Here is a 21,652-nt window from a genome sequence, read left to right as displayed (position 1 = left end):
TTGTAAGGAGACCACTGAGACTAGCAGAATCGTGGAGCAGCAGCCTCTGTGCTGCCCTGACTTTTTAAGAAATCTCAATGAACTATTTGTAAAGAATCACTGATCTTGCCTGCAAGCTTTTTGCACGGCAAAGACATCGATCAGTGTTAGGTGAAGATCACATTTTATATGTGATCTTGACTTTTTTTGTCTTACATTATATTTTTATAGATTTTGTTATAAACATGGTGCTGGGAAAGGTGAAGAGTTTGACAATAAGCTTTGACTGTCTTAATGACAGCAATGTCCCTGTGTATTCTAGTGGGGATACAGTCTCAGGAAGGGTGAATTTAGAAGTTACTGGGGAAATCAGAGTAAAATCTCTTAAAATTCATGCAAGAGGACATGCGAAAGTACGCTGGACCGAGTCAAGAAACGCCGGCTCCAATACTGCCTATACACAGAATTACACTGAAGAAGTAGAATATTTCAACCATAAAGACATCTTAATTGGACACGAAAGAGGTAAGTTTTTATATTATACAGAAATCATTAGACCTTGATTTTCTTTGGAAAAGTGCCTTTTCAATTTTCCTGAATTCGTGTTAATTCTACTCCTGGCATAACACATAGCAGTTTGATAAAGATTAGCAAAGTTGGAAGATTGGGATTCTCCTTGACATTCATCGTGTGTTAAGCCGTAATGCATGCAGGCATCTGCAAAGTGACTGCAAACTGCACTTATTCAACTACCTCTGTCTATACCCGGCTTGGTCTGTGCCATACGCACTTGGAATACATTTCTATCTTACTTGTAAATTCTACTTAAATCTCATTCAATAATTTTACTAATAAGTTTTCAAATGAATTGCTAAAATCTGCAGTCCAATATTCGATTTTTTTTCCCTTGTACTCTGCAACCTTAGATCTTAAAAAACTAAGCTTCAGTGAAGAAATGGAGTAACATTTTTAAGTGGGTAAATAGGTGGTTTTCATTTTTAGTATTGACACGCAAAATATTTTAAAGAATTGATCGTTGTTCTTTGATAAAGGATTTCTGTGGCTTATTTTGACATATGGCATCAACACCCCACGTGTTTTTTCCCTATTCTTTCCAGATCCTTTATAAATTTACATCAAGCATTCTCTATTTTAAAGGATAGTGTCTATCATTATGATAGGTTTCAAATCAGTTTTAGAAGCCATTTCGGGTCAGTAATTTTCTTTTCCGAGTATGATGCCTAACTTTGGAACGTGCATTCAATGAAACCGGTGCCAGTCAAATGGAATTGAAAAGTATTCGGCACATTGGATTTGATTTTTGGTTAGAAAGGGAAGATGAAGGGTTGTCAAGGGGAGAAGGGGTCCTAAGATTTCCAATCTATTGTTTAAGTGGTTACATTGTGGAAATATAGGAGACTCTAAGCTTGTTTTTCTAAGTTTCCACCCTTTGTTAGAAGCGGTTCAATCCTGTTTCGGACCAGTTCTGGGGGGTGGTGAGGAGGGGCGCTTGTTCTGCTCTCAGCAGATTGGTTACACGCGTCAGGTGGTGGCGATGACTTAATTCCTAGCCCAAGAAGAATATAATGTTAAAACTGGTTATGTAATTTTATGCTTCTCCTTTTTCATGCAGTATTTAGTTCAAATGTTGACGATTTTGAAAAAGTACAGGACATCTTTACCTTTTTTAATATTAAAAAATATACATCCTTGAAGAAGTGCTAATTGAACTAAGGCAAGTGTCGAAATGAAGGATGCTTGGGAGTTACAGCATTTAACTCATTTTTTTTTTAATAGATTAAGATGAAATCAGTTCTTTGGTTGGGTTTTCACGGTTACACACAGGTCATTTGTATTCTGAAATAATTTCTAGTTAATCCCTCTGAGCAGTAAGACTGATGTTAAATGTAAATGCCTAATGACAGCTTTGGTATTTGTTGAGAAGCAGGCACACGAGTTTGTGTTTGAACCTTTCTGGACATTGCAGCTTTTTATCAAACGGTTAAGAAACAAAGGTTTTTAAGGAGCTGAGGTTTGCAGTGGGATAAAAGTAGAATAACGACTTATGGGGGCAGACGCAGTTTGATTAGTTACTCGATGATTTCACGGTAACGAAAACTATGTACCCCGTACCCCAACGAGATGCCCCTCAACCCCTGCAAGGCGTGGACGAGCTCTTAGCTGGAATAGTTTCAATGACTTAAAAGTGGGACCTCTCAAACTAGCCTGGTAACTGAGACCCCGCCCCGGGCGACCGGCGATAGGCGGAGCCGCGTTTGTTAGCCTGTTGCTAAGGCGATGCCAGGCTCTGATTGGATTGGGCGCGGGCGGGTGGGGAGAGTGGGCTCGCGCCGGTTGGGGCGAGGCTTGGAACCGGCGTGCGCCGGTAAAGGTCCCTCCAGAGTGGCCGCCCCCGCCCGTACTCGCATCCCTCCCCGAGCTTGTGGAGGCGCCGTGGTTCCTGTCACGGAATGTTGTCGCCCCTCACCTCGGCTTGCTTGGGGACCCCGAAGAAAACGATGTTGGGTTTCAGCAGAGTAGAGGAGGAGAAGCTCCTGCTGGCCTTACAGGTGCCGAACGGCCTTGGGCGTAACTTCAGCTGACAATTCTATTCTGAAGGAACTTGGGTAGGCAGGGTTAGCAGGACCCCGTTTTCCTGTTCTCGGCTGGAAGATGTCAGCTGGCTTCTGTAAACGCTCATTCCCTGAGCTGAAACAAAGCGTGTTGTGGACCTATGCAGTCCCCAGACCGGCTACCTTGATTTGACCTGAGGGACAGACCGTAAAGGCTGGCCAGGAGAAGAGGGAAAAGTGCCACTGACAACGAAAGCTGGGGTCGGGGCCTTGGCGAGCATTCCCTGGCCCCTCCCCATTGTTTCCCGGGGGCTATGCAGCCCTGCCCACCCCCCACCCCGCCCCAGTTTCCCTCACCGCAACTGTAAAGGTGTCAGGGTGGCCCGAGCCAGATCGAACCGGTCACCGGCTGGGGCGTGTAAAGCGGAAGCGCCGCGGTGCGGTCGCCCCGCCCCCAGTCCAGCAGGGTAGGCTGCGCGAACGCGAGCGCGAGCGCCGCGCGACGTATGCCGTATGTATAGCGGGTCGCGCGGGCGGCGGCGGCGCGCGGGCGGGCCGGCTGGGATCTGCTCGCGCCGGTTTAGGCCGGTCCTCTCCTGCTCCGGTCTAGTTCTTGATTGACAGCCCGGCACTTGTTTACCACGGCGCGGCCGCCGCAGCTCGCCTCAATGAGACTGCTGAGCTGGCACAAAAAGGGAGAGAGAAGGGAAGAAAAGGAGAGGGAGGCAAACTTTGGGCGCCTTCGAGGGGAGCGAGTGTACGTGGCCCCCAACTCACCAGCCAATTTTCAGTGCTGAAATTCTTTCAGAGGATTTGCACAGGGGACGAGGAAAATAGTACTGAGATATGAGGGAATCATCGTGGGTTTTGAATAAAAGTATCCACATATAGACGCGCTTTTTTCCTTTTCTCCCTTTGATGTAAGGGAAGCATCACGCTTTTTGTGTACCTTCGATACTTTTTGGTGAGGGAAAGTTAAATGATTTTACCAATCTCGTCTCCTCTCGTGGTAAATGATGGTGTCTACACTAAAAAGTACGTTAATAATAAGACATTTATGTAATTATAATATTTAGAAGGCTAAGAAAAGTCATTTTAAGAATCCAGAATCCCCGCCCGTATTTTCATTAAGTATATTTATTATGGAGAAATTTTTAAAATAAGCTCTTTGGCCGAAAGAAATTGGTTATAAAATGAAAGGTCATTCATCTGGAAATTGGAAACAACCTAATTGGAGTTCATTTTTCAAGGATGTAGAACGTGTTTCCCCGTAAGCAGGCAACCTTTAAAAGATCTTAAAGCTATTTAAGGGTTTTTTTAATATATGTCTGCACATTTTTAGCTGTCGCTAGGACAAACTGAGTGTGGTCATTATTTTAGGGTCAATAAAGAATTTTTATTTTTAGCTTTGAAACTGACATTAAAATCACTGTTCCGTTTTTCTTTTTAACGTCAACATTTGACAAAGTTTTCTAATGGTTTTAGAATTATAACATTCATTTCATCTGTATCAAAACTGACAGACTTGAAAGGTTTACCCAGTTTTTATTATATGTCTCATAATAAGCTTAAATAAACCATTGGAGACCAAGATAACATCTTAGTGTGAAATTTGAGCTCTTCCTCTTTTTGTTGAGCATGTACTGTGTTGGATGCAGATCCTGTAGAGTTGGCTCATATACCATTAAAATACTTGCCTTTGGGGTAGAAGTGTTAATTATCCCCATCTTACAGATGAGGCAACTGAAGTCTCAGGATTTGTATTTCACCCAGGGGAAGTAACCAAAGTAAGAATTGGCATTAAGACCTCTCAGACTACAAAGCTTGTGGCCTTAATTGTTATAGGAGTATCTTTAAAGTTATGCCACTGTGAGGAGTGTGCAAAGGTTTAACGTCAAGCTTTTTCTTTTTCTGTTTGTTTTAAGATGATGATAATTCCGAAGAAGGCTTCAACACTATTCATTCAGGAAGGCATGAATATGCATTCAGCTTCGAGCTTCCACAGACGTAAGTATTATAACAGGCATTCTTCATAAACCTCCATTCTTTTAAAATTAAAATTATTCTAAATTTAAATATTTTTAGTAAAAAAAAAAAACCCTTTTCATTATTGAATGTTGCTAGAGGAAAACAATACACTGAAAGAAGTAGCTACTTTTTAATCTAGCCTGGCAAAATTATAGAAAGCAAAGCTCAGTTCTTAGTACTTTGTCTCAAGATCTGTGAGGTTTTTAAAACTTGAATAGTATTTCACCTAACGTGAGTGAATTAGAAGATTCTGCTCAAATAGTAACCATTTTGTAAGTACTTTATTTATCATCAATTGGTACTAGCAGAAACATAGAACATATCAAGTCTTTTCTGCTAATGCTAACCAACAGCAGTAAACTAAAAAGATAAAAATAATTAGGAATAGATTAACTTTAGAAGTGATGTTCTTTAGATACGGGTTCAGCTTCTGTGCAAAGAGCTGATTGAAAAGGTCCCAAAAGAGATACTATATGATCTGAACTTAAAAGGAAACACCCATCATGTACCTAAATATAAGGCTTGGAATATAGTATGGAAGAAGAAAAGAAAGTGGTTTATTCTTAACATAAAAATAGATCGTTAAAAAACAAATACTTCCCTCAATTTTTTAATATCTTTGATAATTCTAGTACTTGAGTTACATGTGAATAGTTCATAAATGGTATTTTTCAGAATATTCTATTTCCTCCATGCCCTAATCTACTTTTTAAGAGACATACTGCAAGTGTGAATATAATGCTAATACTGGGCCTGAATATTTCTCAGGGTGAAGGTAATTTAATATTTATATGTTTTTTAAAAATCTGTAAACCAAGGTAATTAACTTTTTTTAATGTTTGTTTATTTATTTTGAGAGAAAAAGAGGGAGAGCGAATCCAAAGCAGGCTCTGCATTGTCAGTCAGAGCCGGACATGGGGCTCAATCCCACAAACCGTGAGGTCTCGACCTGATCCAAAATCAAGAGTCAGATGTTTGACTGAGCCACCCAGGCACCCCAAATCAAGGTCATTTAAAATAAAGTCTGGAAGACTAACATAAATACTGCATTTTATTTTTCTGTGCTATACACATTAATACAGGAGTCTAAAATACAAAAATATCTGTAAAGACAACACTACTTCTCATGCTAATCTAAGTTAGCACTGTACCTTATACATAACTGAACCCTGGGCATTTTTCTAAGGAAATTATGAAAGAAGAAAAAAAAAAAAAAAAACTAAGCCTACCGAAATAAAACCTTCCACAATTAATAAAATTTGGGAGAATTGAAAAACACTTCTGATTTTCTTGACACAGATTAACAGAAATGTTTCTTTTTCTTTTTAAACCTATAAAGTTAGAAAACCTGGCCAAAAAGAGTTAGAATATGAGTAAACTAGGAAATGGGAAACCAGCTTTTTAGAGTTTCAGTAGACCTATAAAATGCAATTTTTTTTAAATTGTAACAAATGGCCTATGCCTTTTCTAGACCTTCTTAATTAGTTACTACAAAAAGAGATTTCTAGCCAGTGGGTAGAATTTCTTAATAGAAATACTTAAACCATTCTTAACTTCATTTTTAGATTAAACTTTTGATCTTTCAAGAATTGTTCATTTCCAAACTTGCATAATTTTGCCACCAGCATTAAAAGTAGCTTCTTCTTAGTTTAAAGGGATTGTATTCTTCTGGCTTTTTTAAGCAAAATTACTATAATATTAACTGTTAGCTATTGTCATTTGGAAAACAGAAGATTTTTTTCCCCCAATGACTTATCCCTTTGGAAATTAAAAAAATTCTATGTTTGATACCTCATTGATAATAAACAGTGCCCTGTAGTAACACTTCTTTCTATATGCTGACCTGCTGTATAATTATTAAAAAGAGGTATAAAATTAATATATTGAACTTTATATTCTGCACAGACCACTTGCTACCTCATTCGAAGGCCGACATGGCAGTGTGCGCTATTGGGTGAAAGCCGAATTGCACAGGCCTTGGCTTCTACCAGTAAAATTAAAGAAGGAATTTACAGTCTTTGAGCATATAGATATCAACACTCCTTCATTACTGGTAAGAATTGACTGAATTCTTCATTCTTGTTTTCAGCATATAAATATTAAAGAATAATCACCTAAACTATGCAATACGTATAAATTTTAAATTGTGATTTATTTTAAAATTCATAACTTTATTTTTTAATATTTATTTTAAAAATACAGTCAAGAGCACACAAATTAGCGAAAAGTATGCTCATATTTTCTGACATTGTAATAACTTCAGCATATGGTATGAAATAACTCTTACTCAAAAGATAACAATAACAAAAAGTAGATCTGTTCCTTGGATAATTCTAGCAGAAGAGGAACAGTAGTATCAGTTATTATTATAAGACCATATCACTTACCATGAAAAGATCATAATCTAAAATTCGCATTGCATTCTTCCAACATAGGGATAGTTGTCAAATGTTGGGGAGATTTTGTCACTTTGATGAAAAAACAATTCCATTTTAAAAGCAATTCTTTTTAATTGCATTTTTCCACAAGATTCAAATTTGACTTTAAAAACTTTATTTGGTTTAAACAAATGATAACATCTTCAAGCAAATAACATTAAAAATGAGAGTTTTCCTTTTTTCACATAATTAATTGATTGTTACATTCTTAAAGAAAGATGTTAACATTTGGAATTATAAGCAAACTGCTTTCTAAGCTGCCTTTTTTTTTTAAAGGCAGTTTATGTGGAAAGGGTTTTTTTGTTTGTTTGGATGGTTAGTTTTTAATTACTGTATATGTAAAACTTTGTTTATGGAATGTGATGTTAAACCTTGTACCCCTTTTTTTAATTGAATGGAAATTTATATATAAACAAAAATAATTGTATAATTCAGGAGCCATCAGTTAGGTTTTTTTTGAAGTACATTTGGATACACTTAGAAAAAAAGCAACACTGCTTTTAATTTTAATTCTCCAAGAATTTGGGATTTTTATATTAAAACATTGTTACTGTGCCAATTTCATGCATTGATCTTTTTCTCCAAATTTATTTCTTACAGTCACCCCAAGCAGGCACAAAAGAAAAGACTCTCTGTTGCTGGTTCTGTACCTCAGGCCCAATATCCTTAAGTGCCAAAATCGAAAGGAAGGGCTATACCCCAGGTACGTATGAGATGGCTTCCCAAGGAAAACGATCCTTCATTTAGCTTTTATATATAAATTTATGGAATGTCTCTAAATGCAAACATAATATAGTATTCTTTAGTAAAGTAACTCAAGTTTTCTTTTGGAATGTAGTGTCCATTTTTAAATAGCTACTATAAATGAGTAGTTCTTTTTCATAATTCTAAATTACTTCCTGCTTTTGGGACAGTTTTTTGTCCATGTAGTCCATGTAGAGCAATGAACTTGCATTTTAAGTTCTTAAGAATCCATTTTTGGGTTTGTTTTACCTTTTTCTGCTTTTTTAACAGTAGATACATATTTTTTTTCTCTAGGTGAATCAATTCAGATATTTGCTGAGATTGAAAACTGCTCTTCCCGAATGGTAGTGCCAAAGGCAGCCATTTACCAAACACAGGCCTTCTATGCCAAAGGGAAAATGAAGGAAGTAAAACAGCTTGTGGCTAACTTACGTGGGGAATCCTTATCATCTGGAAAGACAGATACCTGGAATGGAAAGTTGCTGAAAATTCCACCAGTTTCTCCCTCTATCCTCGACTGTAGCATAATTCGTGTGGAATATTCACTAATGGTATGTATAGAGTTAAGGGTTTGTTGTTGTTATTTAGTATTAAAGTCATGAGGATATTATTTTGTCTTATATCCAGGATTTGATTTTTATATTCCATATATGATATATAAAAATATATGTAAATACTAAATTTGGTTTATAATTAATCGTTTACCTCACGTGTAAACGTACTATACAGTATTATACGTAACTAGAGAAAAATTTCTAGTATGTTTTACGTATATATAACTAAGAAACAAAGTAAATGAAGGCTTCAACATTAAAATTGGGTTATTAGTTTTTAAAAAAGAAATAATACTTGGAATTCTAAACCTAACATCTTTTTTCAATGTTTAGGTATATGTGGATATTCCTGGAGCTATGGATTTATTTCTTAATTTGCCACTTGTCATTGGTACCATTCCTCTACATCCATTTGGTAGCAGAACCTCAAGTGTAAGCAGTCAGTGTAGCATGAATATGAACTGGCTTGGTTTATCCCTACCTGAAAGACCTGAAGGTAATTTGATAATGCATGTTTAAGCTTAATTTCTTAATATTTTCAAGAACATAATTTTGCTTCTAATATTTTATAGATACACTTTTGTCTATACCTGCAGACAGTAGATGTGTCCCTAATGTTAGATTTAAAACCTATATGCCTGTAGTTTTGATCACAAAACAAAAAATTATTTTTTTTATCTTGACATTCTTTTTTAATATCTATTATTCTGTGTATTTTGACATGCATAAGAACATGCTGTTCGAATTGCGTGTATCTTTTTCCTTCAGCACCACCCAGCTATGCAGAAGTGGTAACAGAGGAACAAAGGCGGAACAATCTTGCACCAGTGAGTGCTTGTGATGACTTTGAGAGAGCGCTTCAAGGACCACTGTTTGCTTATATCCAGGAGTTTCGGTTCTTGCCTCCACCTCTGTATTCAGAGGTAAGCACTAGCTCCTCAAGTACGAAATAGGCTAGCTCTCCTGGGAAATACTATTGTAGACTTTTTTAAAAACGTAGTTCAGTTTTGATTAGCATCATATTAATAGGAAAATAATTTAAAACAACAGGATTAAGCATTAAATTATGGTTGTCCAGATTTAAATAAGTTTCATTCTTAACTTTAATAAGTAGGACTCATATTATTGGGGAAACAGGGATAGTGGTCCAGTCTCATGCTCACAGAATGTCAGTTAAAGGAATAATTCATTTTTTTAAGCTTATTTATATTTATTTTGAGAGAGAAAGAGAGCAAGCACATGCAGGGAAGGGGCAGAAAGAGAGCTTTACAGAGAATCCCAAGCAGGTTCTGCACTGTCAGAACCTCACAAACCATGACATCATGACCTGAGCCAAAATCAAGAGTCAGATGCTCAACAGATTGAGTCAACCAGGCACCCCAGGACTAATTCATATTTTAAGCATCAATAGAAGTGGCATTTTGCAACCATAAATTAATTCAGTAGCTTTAATTCATCTTACTCATCAGCCTTTTCAAGTTTAATTCTTGCATATTTTAACAGTCATAGGGGAAAAGAACATGTGCAAAAACATGTTAGACAAACATTTCTATTCATCTCCCATTGATGACCACCAAGCATGTAGGTGAATAAAACATGGCCCTTACTTGAGAGAAGCACACAGACTAGTGAGAAGAACAAATTTAGAGATGAAATATTCCATAATAGTATGATAGGAATGCATGCAGTTCATTTGAGAACAGTTCATTAGGGCTTGGGAATCAGGAAAGGCTTCCCTGAGAAGGTGATTATTAAGTCAGATCTTCAAAATAAGTAGTCCTCAGAAAGTAATATAGTCCAGGCAGGAAAAACAGCATGTGGAAGGCAAGGAGGCAGGGTAGAAAGCCAGCAATTTTGGGATACTTCAGAATATATCTTAATATATGTTTGAACAGGGGCGCCTGTGTGGCTTTGCTGACTTGGTTCAGGTCATGGTCTCATAGTTTGTGAGTTCGAGCCCCACATCAGGCTCTGTGCTGACAGCTCAGCGCCTGGAGCCTGCTTCAGATTCTGTGTCTCCCTCTCTGTCTGCCCCTCCCTTGCTCGTGCTCTGTCTCTGTCTCTCAAAAATAGATACACATTAAAAAATTTTTTTTTAAATACATACATGTTTGAAGGGCTTTAAAGTTGCCCTTGATACCAGTATAATACCAAATAGTTTTGTAAATCACTGGAATCAACCTAATCCTTTTGGTTATCATAGTTTAGCAATTTTACTACGTATTATTACTCTCAAATAAGACATAATGGGATTGTTTCACTCTGCAAGAAATTGCTCCTTTTCTCCCTTAACATCATTGCCAGAAGAGTGTGTTTTCCTTTGAATGTGGTTAATAATAGGAGATCCACTTTACTCATTGAAATGTAGAATATTTAGAATTTGTTTTTGTAAATTCTTATGGTTTTCTATCCTACTATTCTATTTCATAAAATTTCCCTTACAGTGTTAAAAATGTTCTCCCACTTACAGATTTTATTACATTTTTACACTGATGTTTCTGTCTTAAGTCAGTCACTACTGATTTGATCTGAGGCCTTCTGGCTGTACAACAGGCATTTTAAAAGAATGACAATCTAAGCAATTTGTAGTAAAATTCTACTTCCTTCTTTTAAAGTGAACTAAGATAATTAAGGGAATTTAAAAACTTTTAAAACCCTAAATTGGTTCAAAATGTGATTTAATTAATAGCCGCATGGGGGGAGGAGTTCTAGATTGTATTACAGTGATTTTTTTTTTTTTTTGTCTCTTTTAAGTCATTAAAAGGTAGATGCTTTTTTCCTCTAAAAATGTGTTTTACCTAAAGTTTCTAAGGCACTTTGAACTGTGCCACATTTAAATACAAGTAAAAATGGGTGTTGCCCAAACGATGTCTCACAAAAAGGAACGTATTAAAGGCAGCTATTTGCCTTCCTATGTCAATTCTCTTTCTAGCTGAGAAACAGCTGAAATATACTCACGTTGCTTAAATGTATGTGCATATGAAAGTCACTGTAGAAATAGAGAAGGTGGGAAGACTGTAGAGCATTTTGGGTTCAGCATTATTTCTTGATACACACTGTTTTTCTAGGCCCTCTGGGGTTTTACACAACTGCATTCTTCTCAAAGCCTAGAAAAGAGAGGAGTTGACTTTTTTGTAAAAGGATAAAAGGGATACTTCATAAAAGGAGATCATTGCTATGAAGATGTTTTCCATTGTGTATTTGAGTCTTCGTTCCTACTAAGTGCGGAGTAAAACACCATTCTCTGATAAAATTTCACCGTTACCTTTTGGAAAAGAGAACTATTTGGGCATACCTTTATAAATTTTATTATTAACCTAGTAATTAAATCTAAGACACTTTATAGATAATACTAGTATCCTTTCTTCCCTTAAATGCTGTGTATGTTCTTTCTGATTAAATTCCTTAGTGGTACTCAAAATGTTAGTCATTAGCTGCATTTTTACTAGACCTTATCAAATAACTATTTTTTTTTTCACTTTTCTTTTTAGATTGATCCAAATCCTGATCAGTCAGCAGATGATAGACCATCCTGCCCCTCTCGTTGAAGGAACTGTGTTAGATCAACTTGATGTGGGTTCTGAACTGTATCTCTTCCCAGCTGAGGACAGAGAAGTATCTTGGAGACACGTTTTCAGAGGAAGTGGAATTGCTTTTGCCCAGAAAAATGGCAGATACATGAAACAACCAGTGATCATGCTTTAGAAGCCTACAGCAACATTCTGGGACTGCTCCAACATGCTTGAAGATCTAAGCTTTTCTCCTTTAAAACAGGCACATATTAAGAGCAGTCTTCTTAGCCTATGGTCATACGTGTCAAGACACCACGTTGTAAAGAGGGATGATTTCCTTCTTTTGATTTGAAAATTTGCACATGCTCAATGCTTACATTGTGCAGTTCCGATGTCACTACAGCTTTTTTTTTTTTTCCATTTATGCCAGACTCTTGATACTCTTTAAAAACTTGTTTGTGGTCAGCACAACAAGGAACAAAAGAAAGCTTTGAAAAAACTTTAACATGAAAAAAACGCACTGACTTTTTTTTTAATTTAATATAGCCTGGACTTTACCTGCGTATGCACATGCTCAGAAATGTCCTACTAGGCTGACCATGTATCACCTCTTCAGCTTGGATCCTATTGTGGATTTATTTACAAACATCAAATGCCTTCAAGCCAATCCTTCTTGCTGTATGTTTTGCAGCCTACTGTAGTAGATACGCAACAGATATGTGGGAAAAGAGATAAGAGGAGGAAGCTAATAAGAGACTTTGTCAAGATTGTATACCTTCTTGGTTTCTTTTAAGAATTTGTTGCCTTTCTACTATTACAGCAAAGCAGCATTTTGTTACTGACTGCCTAAAATCACTTAATCTCAGGTGAACGCATCACTTGCCAAACTGTTGGAATGCTATTTGTGTTTTGTTGCACTGTTGAGTTATTTTTTTGTTTTGTTTGTTTGGTTGGCTTTTTGGAGAGGGAAATTTGGAAAAGGGACATACACAAAAGTGATAACCCACCCACATTCCCTTTTTATCATTACATATAAGAAGAAACTAGCAGAGCTAAGAATGGAGTAAAGAAAGGCAGTATGGCAGGCACCAGCAAAGAGTTAAGGGCTTGTTGCTCTTAAAAATGATTGTTATTTTTATTATTTTAAGAGTATGAAAATTTTCCAGTCACTGGAAAGGAGGAGAAAGTGCATTTATTTTTGTACGGAGTTACTTAATTACCTCCAAAACACCTATGTTGGAAATCATTTTTGCTGGTGCAAAGTGTTTTAATGAGCAGGAATATGTACACACACATACACATACATATTAGAGAGTTCAATTTATATATTTCGTGTCCTGCTCAAGCTTCTCAGAGCTTGAAAACCCAAGTTTATTCTAAAAGTGTATAACTTCAGAATTACAAGTATACTAGAATATGTGCTGGGATGATAACTGTTTTATATTTTTGTGGGGTTTTTTTTAATGAAAGTATTTTTTCCATTACCTAAAGAACATTTTGCTAAACATGAGAAACAACTCACTTTGAGTATATATAGATAAGAGCAACCACATCAGTAAATTATAGTTTATATTAAAGATAATTTACAGTTGGCTCATAACAAATATACCAGCATTCATGATGACACTTAAAAACTGCATTTTCCAAGGTACCAAGTTTACTGATCGTCTTACTTTGGAAGGAATTCAGCTCTGATGTTTTTAATGAAAATCAGCATCTCTGATATTGCAACATACGTGTGAAATGGGTGTTACATCTATCCTGCCGTTTAACCCCACAGTTAATAAAGTGGCTGAAAATAATAGTAACTCTGGCTTGGTGCTTGACCTGGTTAAATACTGTCTTAAAGCTTCATACAAAACAAATAGGCTTTTCCATAAGTGGCCTTTAAGAAAACATGGAAGACAATTCATGTTTGAAAAATGCTGACAGGGTGAAGAAAGCCCAGCGTAAAAATGAATCGCGTTTTAGGTGATTCAGTAAAGGGTTTGGGCTCCCGTAGCAAACTAATACTAGATAATAAGGAAATGGGGGTGAAATATTTTTTTATTGTTGTTAAATCATTTTGTGAATGTCCCCCTCAAAAGAAGCTAATGGAATATTTGGCATAAAGGGCATTTGGTGGTTTTATTTTTGTTTGGGGGGGGGGTGTGTCTGAAAAATCCCTTTTCTTTTTTCTCTTATGTCTAACTAGGGAACAATTGTTGATATGCATAGCATTGGAATACTTATCATCATATACTCTTATAAATAACACATGAAACAAGAATGACCAATATTCTAATAATTGGCACTGGGTCACAAAATAAAATGTGATTAAATTTTGAATCTATAAAACTTTATCAAATAAAGTTTTATTTTCCCCATTGAAAGTTATTTCTTTACTTATTTAGAGGCATTACTTTACTCTTTTCTAACTATTGGTCAATTCCTGACATAAGATGTGAGGTTCACAGTTGTATTCCAGTATTCAAGATAGATTCCTGATTTTTCAATTAGGAAAAGTAAAATCCAAAATGTTAGCAAAACAAAGTGCAATATTAAATGTTTGCTTTATAGATTATACTCTATGGCTGTTTGTAATTTCCCCTTTTTTTCCCCCTGTTTTATTTGGTGCTGAATATGTCCTTGTAGGCTCTGTTTTAAGAAAACAATATGTGGGAAATGATTTAATTTTTCCTATTGCTCTTCCTTGTGGAAAATAAAGTGTTTTGTTTTTTCTTTTTTGTAAAATTGTTTGGAGATTTATTTCAATCTTAATCATGTTAGTAATTCGTCATGCTTGCAAACATTAAGACTACAATTAAACCCTGTTTTAAGCCATGCTAGGTAAGAATAGTTTCTAGATATCAAAGAAAATCACTGAAGACTTACAGGAATTTTTAATACTACTTATTAGTGTTTGCCTTAATAATTCACCAACTTACGGATTTTTTTTTTTATGAAACATAAGTTTGTTAAATAATTTCAAGTCCTCCATATGAACCAAACTTAACCAGGTAAAGTAGTTTCACTTTGAGGTACCAATTCCCTCTTGCTGTGAAGTATCTAAGTTTCTAGTACTTCAAGAACACTTACATTTAAAAGGTGTATTAACTAACCTTACAAAAATATTTTTCCTAAATTTTAAAATAACAGTATTTTTCTTAATGTGTGAATTTTAGTGATTCATAACATTATAGGTACTTTGGGGATCACATTTAGAAAAAAAACAAGTATTTATACATATACAGATTAGCTATCAAGTTGTATATGATTGCCGCATATTCTCAAACATATGTACACATAAAAAGTGTTTTACAAAGAAGCGTTTAGACATTATACATTTATAATCAATTCTATGGAAATAAGAGCAAGGAGCACCTAGGTGATTCAGTCAGCTAAGTATCCTACTCTTGATTTCAGCTCAGGTCATGATCTCATGGTTCATGGGATCAAGCCCCAAGTCAGGCTCTGCACTGACAATGCCAAGCCTGCTTGGGATCCTCTCCCTCTTTCTGCCCCTCTGCACACTCTTTCTCTCTCTCTCTCTTTCTCTCTCTCTCTCTCTCCTCTCAAATGAACATTAAAAAAAAAAAAAAACCCTATCTATACAATGTCTAGACAATAAGGAATAAAAATGACTGAGGAGAGAGGAATAATAGCATGAAAAACAGAGTTCTCTGTTTTGCTTTCTGTAACTTTAGATGTAGCCTTGAACAGGATGTGTGAATTTTGATGTCTTCATCCACAAAGTAGAAAGTAGCTATCCAAAGTCCCCTTCATCATTGAAGGTGCAAAGTTGTAATGTATTTTTAGGTAAAGAAATAATGCTCTAAGTCCATTACAACATTGGAAGTTAACCATGTTGCTTCTAAATTTGCATTAGAATACTTTGAGGCTGAGTGAAGTACATGTCTCAAGTTATATACAATTAATTGACTGTTACTTGGCTTTGCTTTTGCATTGTCATCTATACTTAACCAAACCCTATCACTAATTAGGATTTACTGAATGACAAGCTCAGTATATTTATCAGGATTTTTTTACTGTAACAGGAAGAAACTCAGACTAGCTTAAGTGGAAAAACAAACAAAGTGTATTAACCAGTAATTCCAAGGATGAACTATATATATTAAGCACATTTGGATCCAAAAATCCAAATAATGCTCTGGAGACACACTCTTGTCTCTCATCTGTGTTAACTTACCCTTTTTCATATTTGCCTTATTCTTTCATTTCAGATGGGCCAGGAGAGATGACCCCAGCTTCTATAGCTCCTGGAAGAAAAGCCATCTGGACTCTCCAAATCACTTGTTAAGGGCGATTCTGATTGGCCAGTATCTGGGTCATGTCTCATGCCACATAGAATGGGTTTCCCAATAAAAAGAAATCTGTTTCCAGAAGAAAGGAGAAAAGAGGTTACTATATATTCTTGCTATTTCAAGTGTTGTCCAAACCAGCAGCAATGGCGTCACCTAGGAGTGCATTAGAAAAGCAGAATATCAAGGTCTACCCCAGAATACTGACCCAAAATTCCTGTTTACATGGTTCTCAGGTAATCTGTAAGTACAGTAAAATTTAAGAAGCTGTGTAGCGCACCAAAGAGACAAAGACAAAACAGGCAACTTTGTTTTCAGGAGTCCCAAGCTGTAACTGAGTTGAGGATTTGGAGTACTTGATAAGTGAAAAATAATTGTGGCATTTTAAATCTCAAAGCCTGTTTATGGCTTGATATTTTTGAGATATAACTTTTTAACTATAATAATTGGTGGCAATTACACCTCCAGAATTCCTATATCAACAACAGTATTTCTCACAACATCCATATCTGAATGATGAAATATTTTGCCTTTTTATGTCTTGATTTCAAAATCAATAGGAGATACATTTTTCAACACATGAGAGAAAAACTTACAGATAAAATTAATTTGACTTAACTTACTGATAAAATTAATTGGACTTTTGAGGAACTAGTCTAAATAACCAGGAAATGCTGTGGTAAACACATGAATATGAAAAGATGACTTCAAATCCAAGACAGCTAGTAGTATAGAAAGCGAAACACACCAGCCCAACTGGAAATAGAACCAGTATCACTGTCTTTACTGAATAGCACAAAACTAACATATAAGGACAAGAATATATTATTTTCAAACCAGCTTCACAGACACCAACTTTGGCAGATGGTGTCAAGATATTATAAAGCCAAAAAAGGGGAGAAACATTGCTTTAGAATAGGTTCTAGCATTTGTATGTTAAGGTGTATAGCCTAAGGTGATTCAAGAGAACAAGTTTATGACATACTAGGAATTTCTGATACATTGTAGCTAATTCTAAGTAGAAATGGATTTTCCTACTTCTAAATTCAAGACTTACATAAGTTCTCAACATCAATTTCCAATCCAAACAAAATGATTATTACCTCTGGCACTGGCAGGTCTCTGGGAATGTTAATAAAGTTAAAATAGTGTATTAAAACATCTTGGTATAATTTAGAGATTTATTTACTAGTTACACAAAACAGTCTTACCAGTGAACAGAAGAATGTGAAAGATTAAAATACATTGTCCTAAGATGATAAATCTAACAGTTTCTTCTAACAACTGATGAAAGTCAAATTATTACATTCTTATTACTTTAGATGACATGAATTTTTGCCAAATGAAAAGCTATCTGATCCTTACTGAATATAGGAAAGTATATGAATTAGATTATTTTTCTCTAATGAATTAATAGTGTAACTAATGATAGAAATGCAAAAAAATTGTTAGAATAAGCATCCAGTTTCTGCTTTTTTTTTAAGAAAATCAACATTTCTACCTTCTAGTGCAAGGCACACTTTTATAATGTACACATATACATGTGTACATTCTTAATAGGTCTGAATCCCAAAAGGTTAGTACTCAAGATGTTTAGATCAAAAGGAAAATAACAGGAAACTAAGATATAACACACGCATCATGTAAACAAACAGGATGCTAGCAGCCTACAAAAGTATATCCAGAACCCACAACAACAAAATCGCACATGCATTCTTCCCCAAATTGTTAATTCCAAAATTAAAACAGCAAAGAAAAAAATGTTCACTCCGCTCACTATTCTTCCTCCTATGAGGAGAGTCAACTTTAGGAAACCCTTGTGAGGAACCAGCCATAACAGTGCATGCTGTGTAGAGAAGTAGTGGACAAATGCCTCAGACTGATAAGCTTTTATGAGTGCCTTGAGCAGACTGACCAGGAAAGCCCAATAAATTCCTTCATTACACTGTCCTCTGTATTAGTTTCCTACTGGCTGCCTTAACAAAGTACTTTAGACCAGGAGAGTTATAACAACTAAACTTTGGGGTGTCTGGTTTAAGCATCCAACTTTGGCTCAGGTCATGAACTCATGGTTTGTGAGTTCAAGCCCCATGTCGGGCTTTCTGCTATCAGCACAGAACCCGTTTTGGATCCTGTGACACCCGCCCCCCTTGCCCTCCCCTGCTCATGTTCTCTCGCTGGCTCGCTCACTCTCAAAAATAAAATAAACATAATTTAAAAAAAAAAAATTATTCTCTCACAGTTCTGGTGGCTAGAAGTCCAAAATCATGGCAGGGCCATGTTCCTTCTCAAGTCTGGAGAGGCAGAGCTTTCCTTTTCTTGCTTCTGGTGGTGGCTGGCAATCTTTGGCAGTCCTTGCATTATAGATGCATCACTGGAATCTCTACCTCTTTATCTAATGTCCATCTTCTCCCACTGTATCTCTGTCTCTTCTGGCTTTCTCCTCTAAGTCTCTCCTCTTCTTATATAGACATAGTCATAATGGATTAAGGGCCCACCCTACTCCAATATGAGCTTATATTAACTATTTATATCTGCAATGACCCTGTTCCAAATAAAGTCATATTCTGAGATATTGGGGATTAGAGTTTCAACCAATCTTTTTGGGAGATCCAATTGAATGCATAGCAACTTCCTTTCCTCCAAAAGAGAAAACACGGTAACAATGTAGTACCTATAAGGAAAAGCTACCTATTTAGAGGAAATACAGTTAGCCATTATTCCTCACTTTATAGAGCAGATTTAGCCCTGAGCTGTAAAACCACTATAAATCAAAGGAAACATTCCCTCCCTCTCCCACCCGTTTTCCCTGATGAGATACTGTATTGGGTGAGCACTCATTTGGGAGACAAGGAAACTAAGTTCTGGTCCACAGACACTAAGTGGCTAAATGAACTTCAACAAGTCATCTGACTTTCCTGGGGATCCATTTCCTATTTCCTAATTGAACAAACTCTAAAAAAAAATAAACTCCTCTTGCAGCAATACCTGTCTATTCAGAGAAAGTTATATAATTGAGTTAAAATACCATAACCTTGTGCCCAGACTCTGGACTTTAAGACTTTATATTGTAAAACTTGTAATTTCCCTATATTTAAACCAACATGGTAGCTTAAAACTTAACACAACTGAGTTTCACTCTAGAAAAGAATGTATGTAAGCTGCTGTTTTATTTCAAAACAGTAAGAGCTCACCATATTCTTTTATAGCTAGCCATGATATCATCCAATAACCATGGTGTTTTAAAAAGTGCATTGTTGGGGTCCTGGCTGGCTCAGTCAGTTGAGCATCCCACTTCAGCTCAGGTCATAATCTCACGGTCCATGAGTTCGAGTCCCACATCAGGCTTACTGCTATGAGGACAGAGCCCTCTTCAGATCTTCTGTCTGCCTCTCTCTCCGCCCGTCCCCAACTCATGATCTCCCAAAAATAAACATTATAAATAAACACATAGATATATTAAAAATAATAAATAAAATAAATAAATAGTGTATTATGTCAGGAATTAAGAATCCTAGACCCCCATCTTCCTCTAGCAAGTTGATCCCCTTGTACATATCAGTGACCTCTCTGGACCTCTGTTTCTTCAATCTTCACCTTTTAGAATGAAACTTTACCATGGCTTCTGCAGTTTCTTCTAGTCAAATAGTCTACTAGGCTACCTGTTATTCAAAGGGATGACATTCATCTGAGACACTGCTTTTAGAATGCCACATAATCAAGCTATGGGCATACCTTGGAGATATTGCAGGTTCAGTTCCAGACCATATCAATAAGGTGAATATTGCAATAAAGCAAGTAAAATAATTTTTTTTGGTTTCCTAATGCATATAAAAGTTATATTTACACTACACTATAATCTATTAAGTATGCAAAGCATTGTGTCTAAAAAAAAACCAATGTGTACACCTTAATGAAACAGTAATTTATTGCCAAAAAAAAAAAAAAGGTAACCATCATCTGAGCTTTAAGCAAGTAGTAATCTTTTTGCTGGAGGATGGGCTGATGGCTGCTGACCAATCAGACTGGTGGTTGCTGAGATTGGGGTGATTGTGATAAATTCCTTTTTCTTTTTTTCTTTTAATGTAAACTCTATGTCCAACATGGGACTCAAACTCACAAGAGTCACATGCTCTACCAACTGAGCCAGCCAAGCACCCTTGGTTGTGGTAATTTCTTAAAATAAGACAGCAATGAAGTTTGCCACATCAACTGACTCTTCCTTTTATGAGTCATTTTTCTGTAGCATGTGAAGCTGTTTGATAACATTTTACCTATGGTAGAACAATTAAAATTGAAATCAATCCTCTCAAACACTGCCACTTCATCATCAACTAAGTTTACGTCATATTCTAAATCTCTTGTTGTCATTTCAACAGTCTTCACAGCATCTTCACCAGAAACAAATTCCATCTCAAGAAACCATTTTTTTTGCTCATTCGCAAGAAGCAACTCCTCATCTGTTAAAGTTTGATAGTGATGCTGCAGCAATTCAGTCACATCTCCAGGCTCCACTTATAATTCTAGTTCTCCTGCTATTTCCACCACATCTGCAGTCACTTCCTCCACTGAAGTCTTGAACCTCTCGAAGTCATCCATGAGGGTTGGAATAACTTCTTCCAAACTCCTGTTCCTGTTGATATTTTTACTTTTTCTCATGAATCACAAATGTTCTTAATAGTATCTAAAATGGTGATTTTTTTCCAGAAGGTTTTCAATTGACTACCCAGATCCATCAGAGCAATCATTATCTTTAGTAGATACATACAGCGTAATGTATTTAATAACTAAGACTTGGAAGTTGGGGCTCCTGGCTGGCTTAGATGGTATAGCATGTGACTATTGATCTTGGGGTTGTAAGTTCAAGTCCCACATTGTGTATAGAGATTACTTAAAAATAAAATCTTAAAAAATAATAATACATCTTTGCATACACACACACACACACACACACACACACACACAAAATTACTTGAAAGCTCCACATGGTCAGCACAGAGTTCAATGAGGGGCTCCATCTCATGAACCATGAGGTCATGACCTGAGCAGAAATCAGAAGTCAGATGCTTAACCAATTGGGCCACTCAGGAGTCCCTGGAGTGGCACTTTTTAATTTGCTTCCAGAACTTTTTCTTTTCATTTACAACTTGGCTAACTGTTTAGCATAAGAGACCAATCCTTTGGCCTGTCTTGACTTTTGACATGCCTTCCTCACTAGGCTTATTTATTTTTAGTTTTTGATTTAAAGTGAGAGACCTGTAACTCTTTCATATTAACACTAAGAGGTCATTGTAGAGTCATTACTTGGCCTACTTTCAATAATGTTGTGTCTCAAGGAATAGGGAAGCCCGAGGAGAGGGAGAGGGAGAGGGACGGGGAACAGCCTGTCAGTGGAACAGTCAGAACACACACAATATTTATCAATGAAGTTCACAGTCTTATAGGGGTGTGGTTTGTGTTGCTCCAAAAGAATTACAACAGCAACATGAAAAATTACTGATCACAGATCACCATAACAAATAT

The 21,652-nt window shown here is 36.3% G+C and overlaps 1 protein-coding gene across 5 annotated transcripts; it reads left to right on the top strand.

Moving 5' to 3' along the window:
* The first annotated feature begins 4 nt into the window (after positions 1-4).
* On the top strand, positions 5-14,561 carry ARRDC3 (arrestin domain containing 3). 5 transcript variants are annotated; one of them, XM_047858665.1, is made up of 8 exons: positions 9-504; positions 4,478-4,559; positions 6,486-6,633; positions 7,619-7,721; positions 8,057-8,313; positions 8,650-8,812; positions 9,085-9,239; positions 11,808-14,561. In XM_047858665.1, exons 1-8 carry the CDS (start codon positions 225-227, stop codon positions 11,862-11,864), a joined length of 1,245 nt encoding a protein of 414 aa, XP_047714621.1. In that variant the 5' UTR covers positions 9-224; the 3' UTR covers positions 11,865-14,561. The 5 variants fall into 5 exon arrangements, with proteins under 5 accessions (XP_047714628.1, XP_047714633.1, XP_047714621.1 ...); XM_047858682.1 differs by lacking the exon at positions 9-504 and adding an exon at positions 3,044-3,587; XM_047858672.1 differs by lacking the exon at positions 11,808-14,561 and having other exon boundaries at positions 5-504; positions 9,047-9,238.
* Positions 14,562-21,652: the final 7,091 nt, after the last annotated feature.

The sequence above is a fragment of the Prionailurus viverrinus genome, chromosome A1, assembly GCF_022837055.1.
Source record: "Prionailurus viverrinus isolate Anna chromosome A1, UM_Priviv_1.0, whole genome shotgun sequence".
NCBI classification, from domain to species: Eukaryota; Metazoa; Chordata; class Mammalia; order Carnivora; family Felidae; genus Prionailurus; species Prionailurus viverrinus.
The sequence above is the reverse complement of the archived record's forward strand: the minus strand, read 5'-3'. Positions and strand labels throughout refer to the sequence as shown.

What these genes read in the sequence shown, in the direction of transcription:
- ARRDC3 (XM_047858665.1), top strand. Translation starts at nt 225, where the DNA reads ATGGTGCTGGGAAAGGTGAAGAGTTTGACAATAAGCTTTGACTGTCTT. An exon ending in AGCTTCGAGCTTCCACAGAC is followed by an intron (nt 4,560 to 6,485) that starts GTAAGTATTATA and finishes TATTCTGCACAG; the next exon opens with ACCACTTGCTACCTCATTCG. An exon ending in CTCCACCTCTGTATTCAGAG is followed by an intron (nt 9,240 to 11,807) that starts GTAAGCACTAGC and finishes TTTTCTTTTTAG; the next exon opens with ATTGATCCAAATCCTGATCA.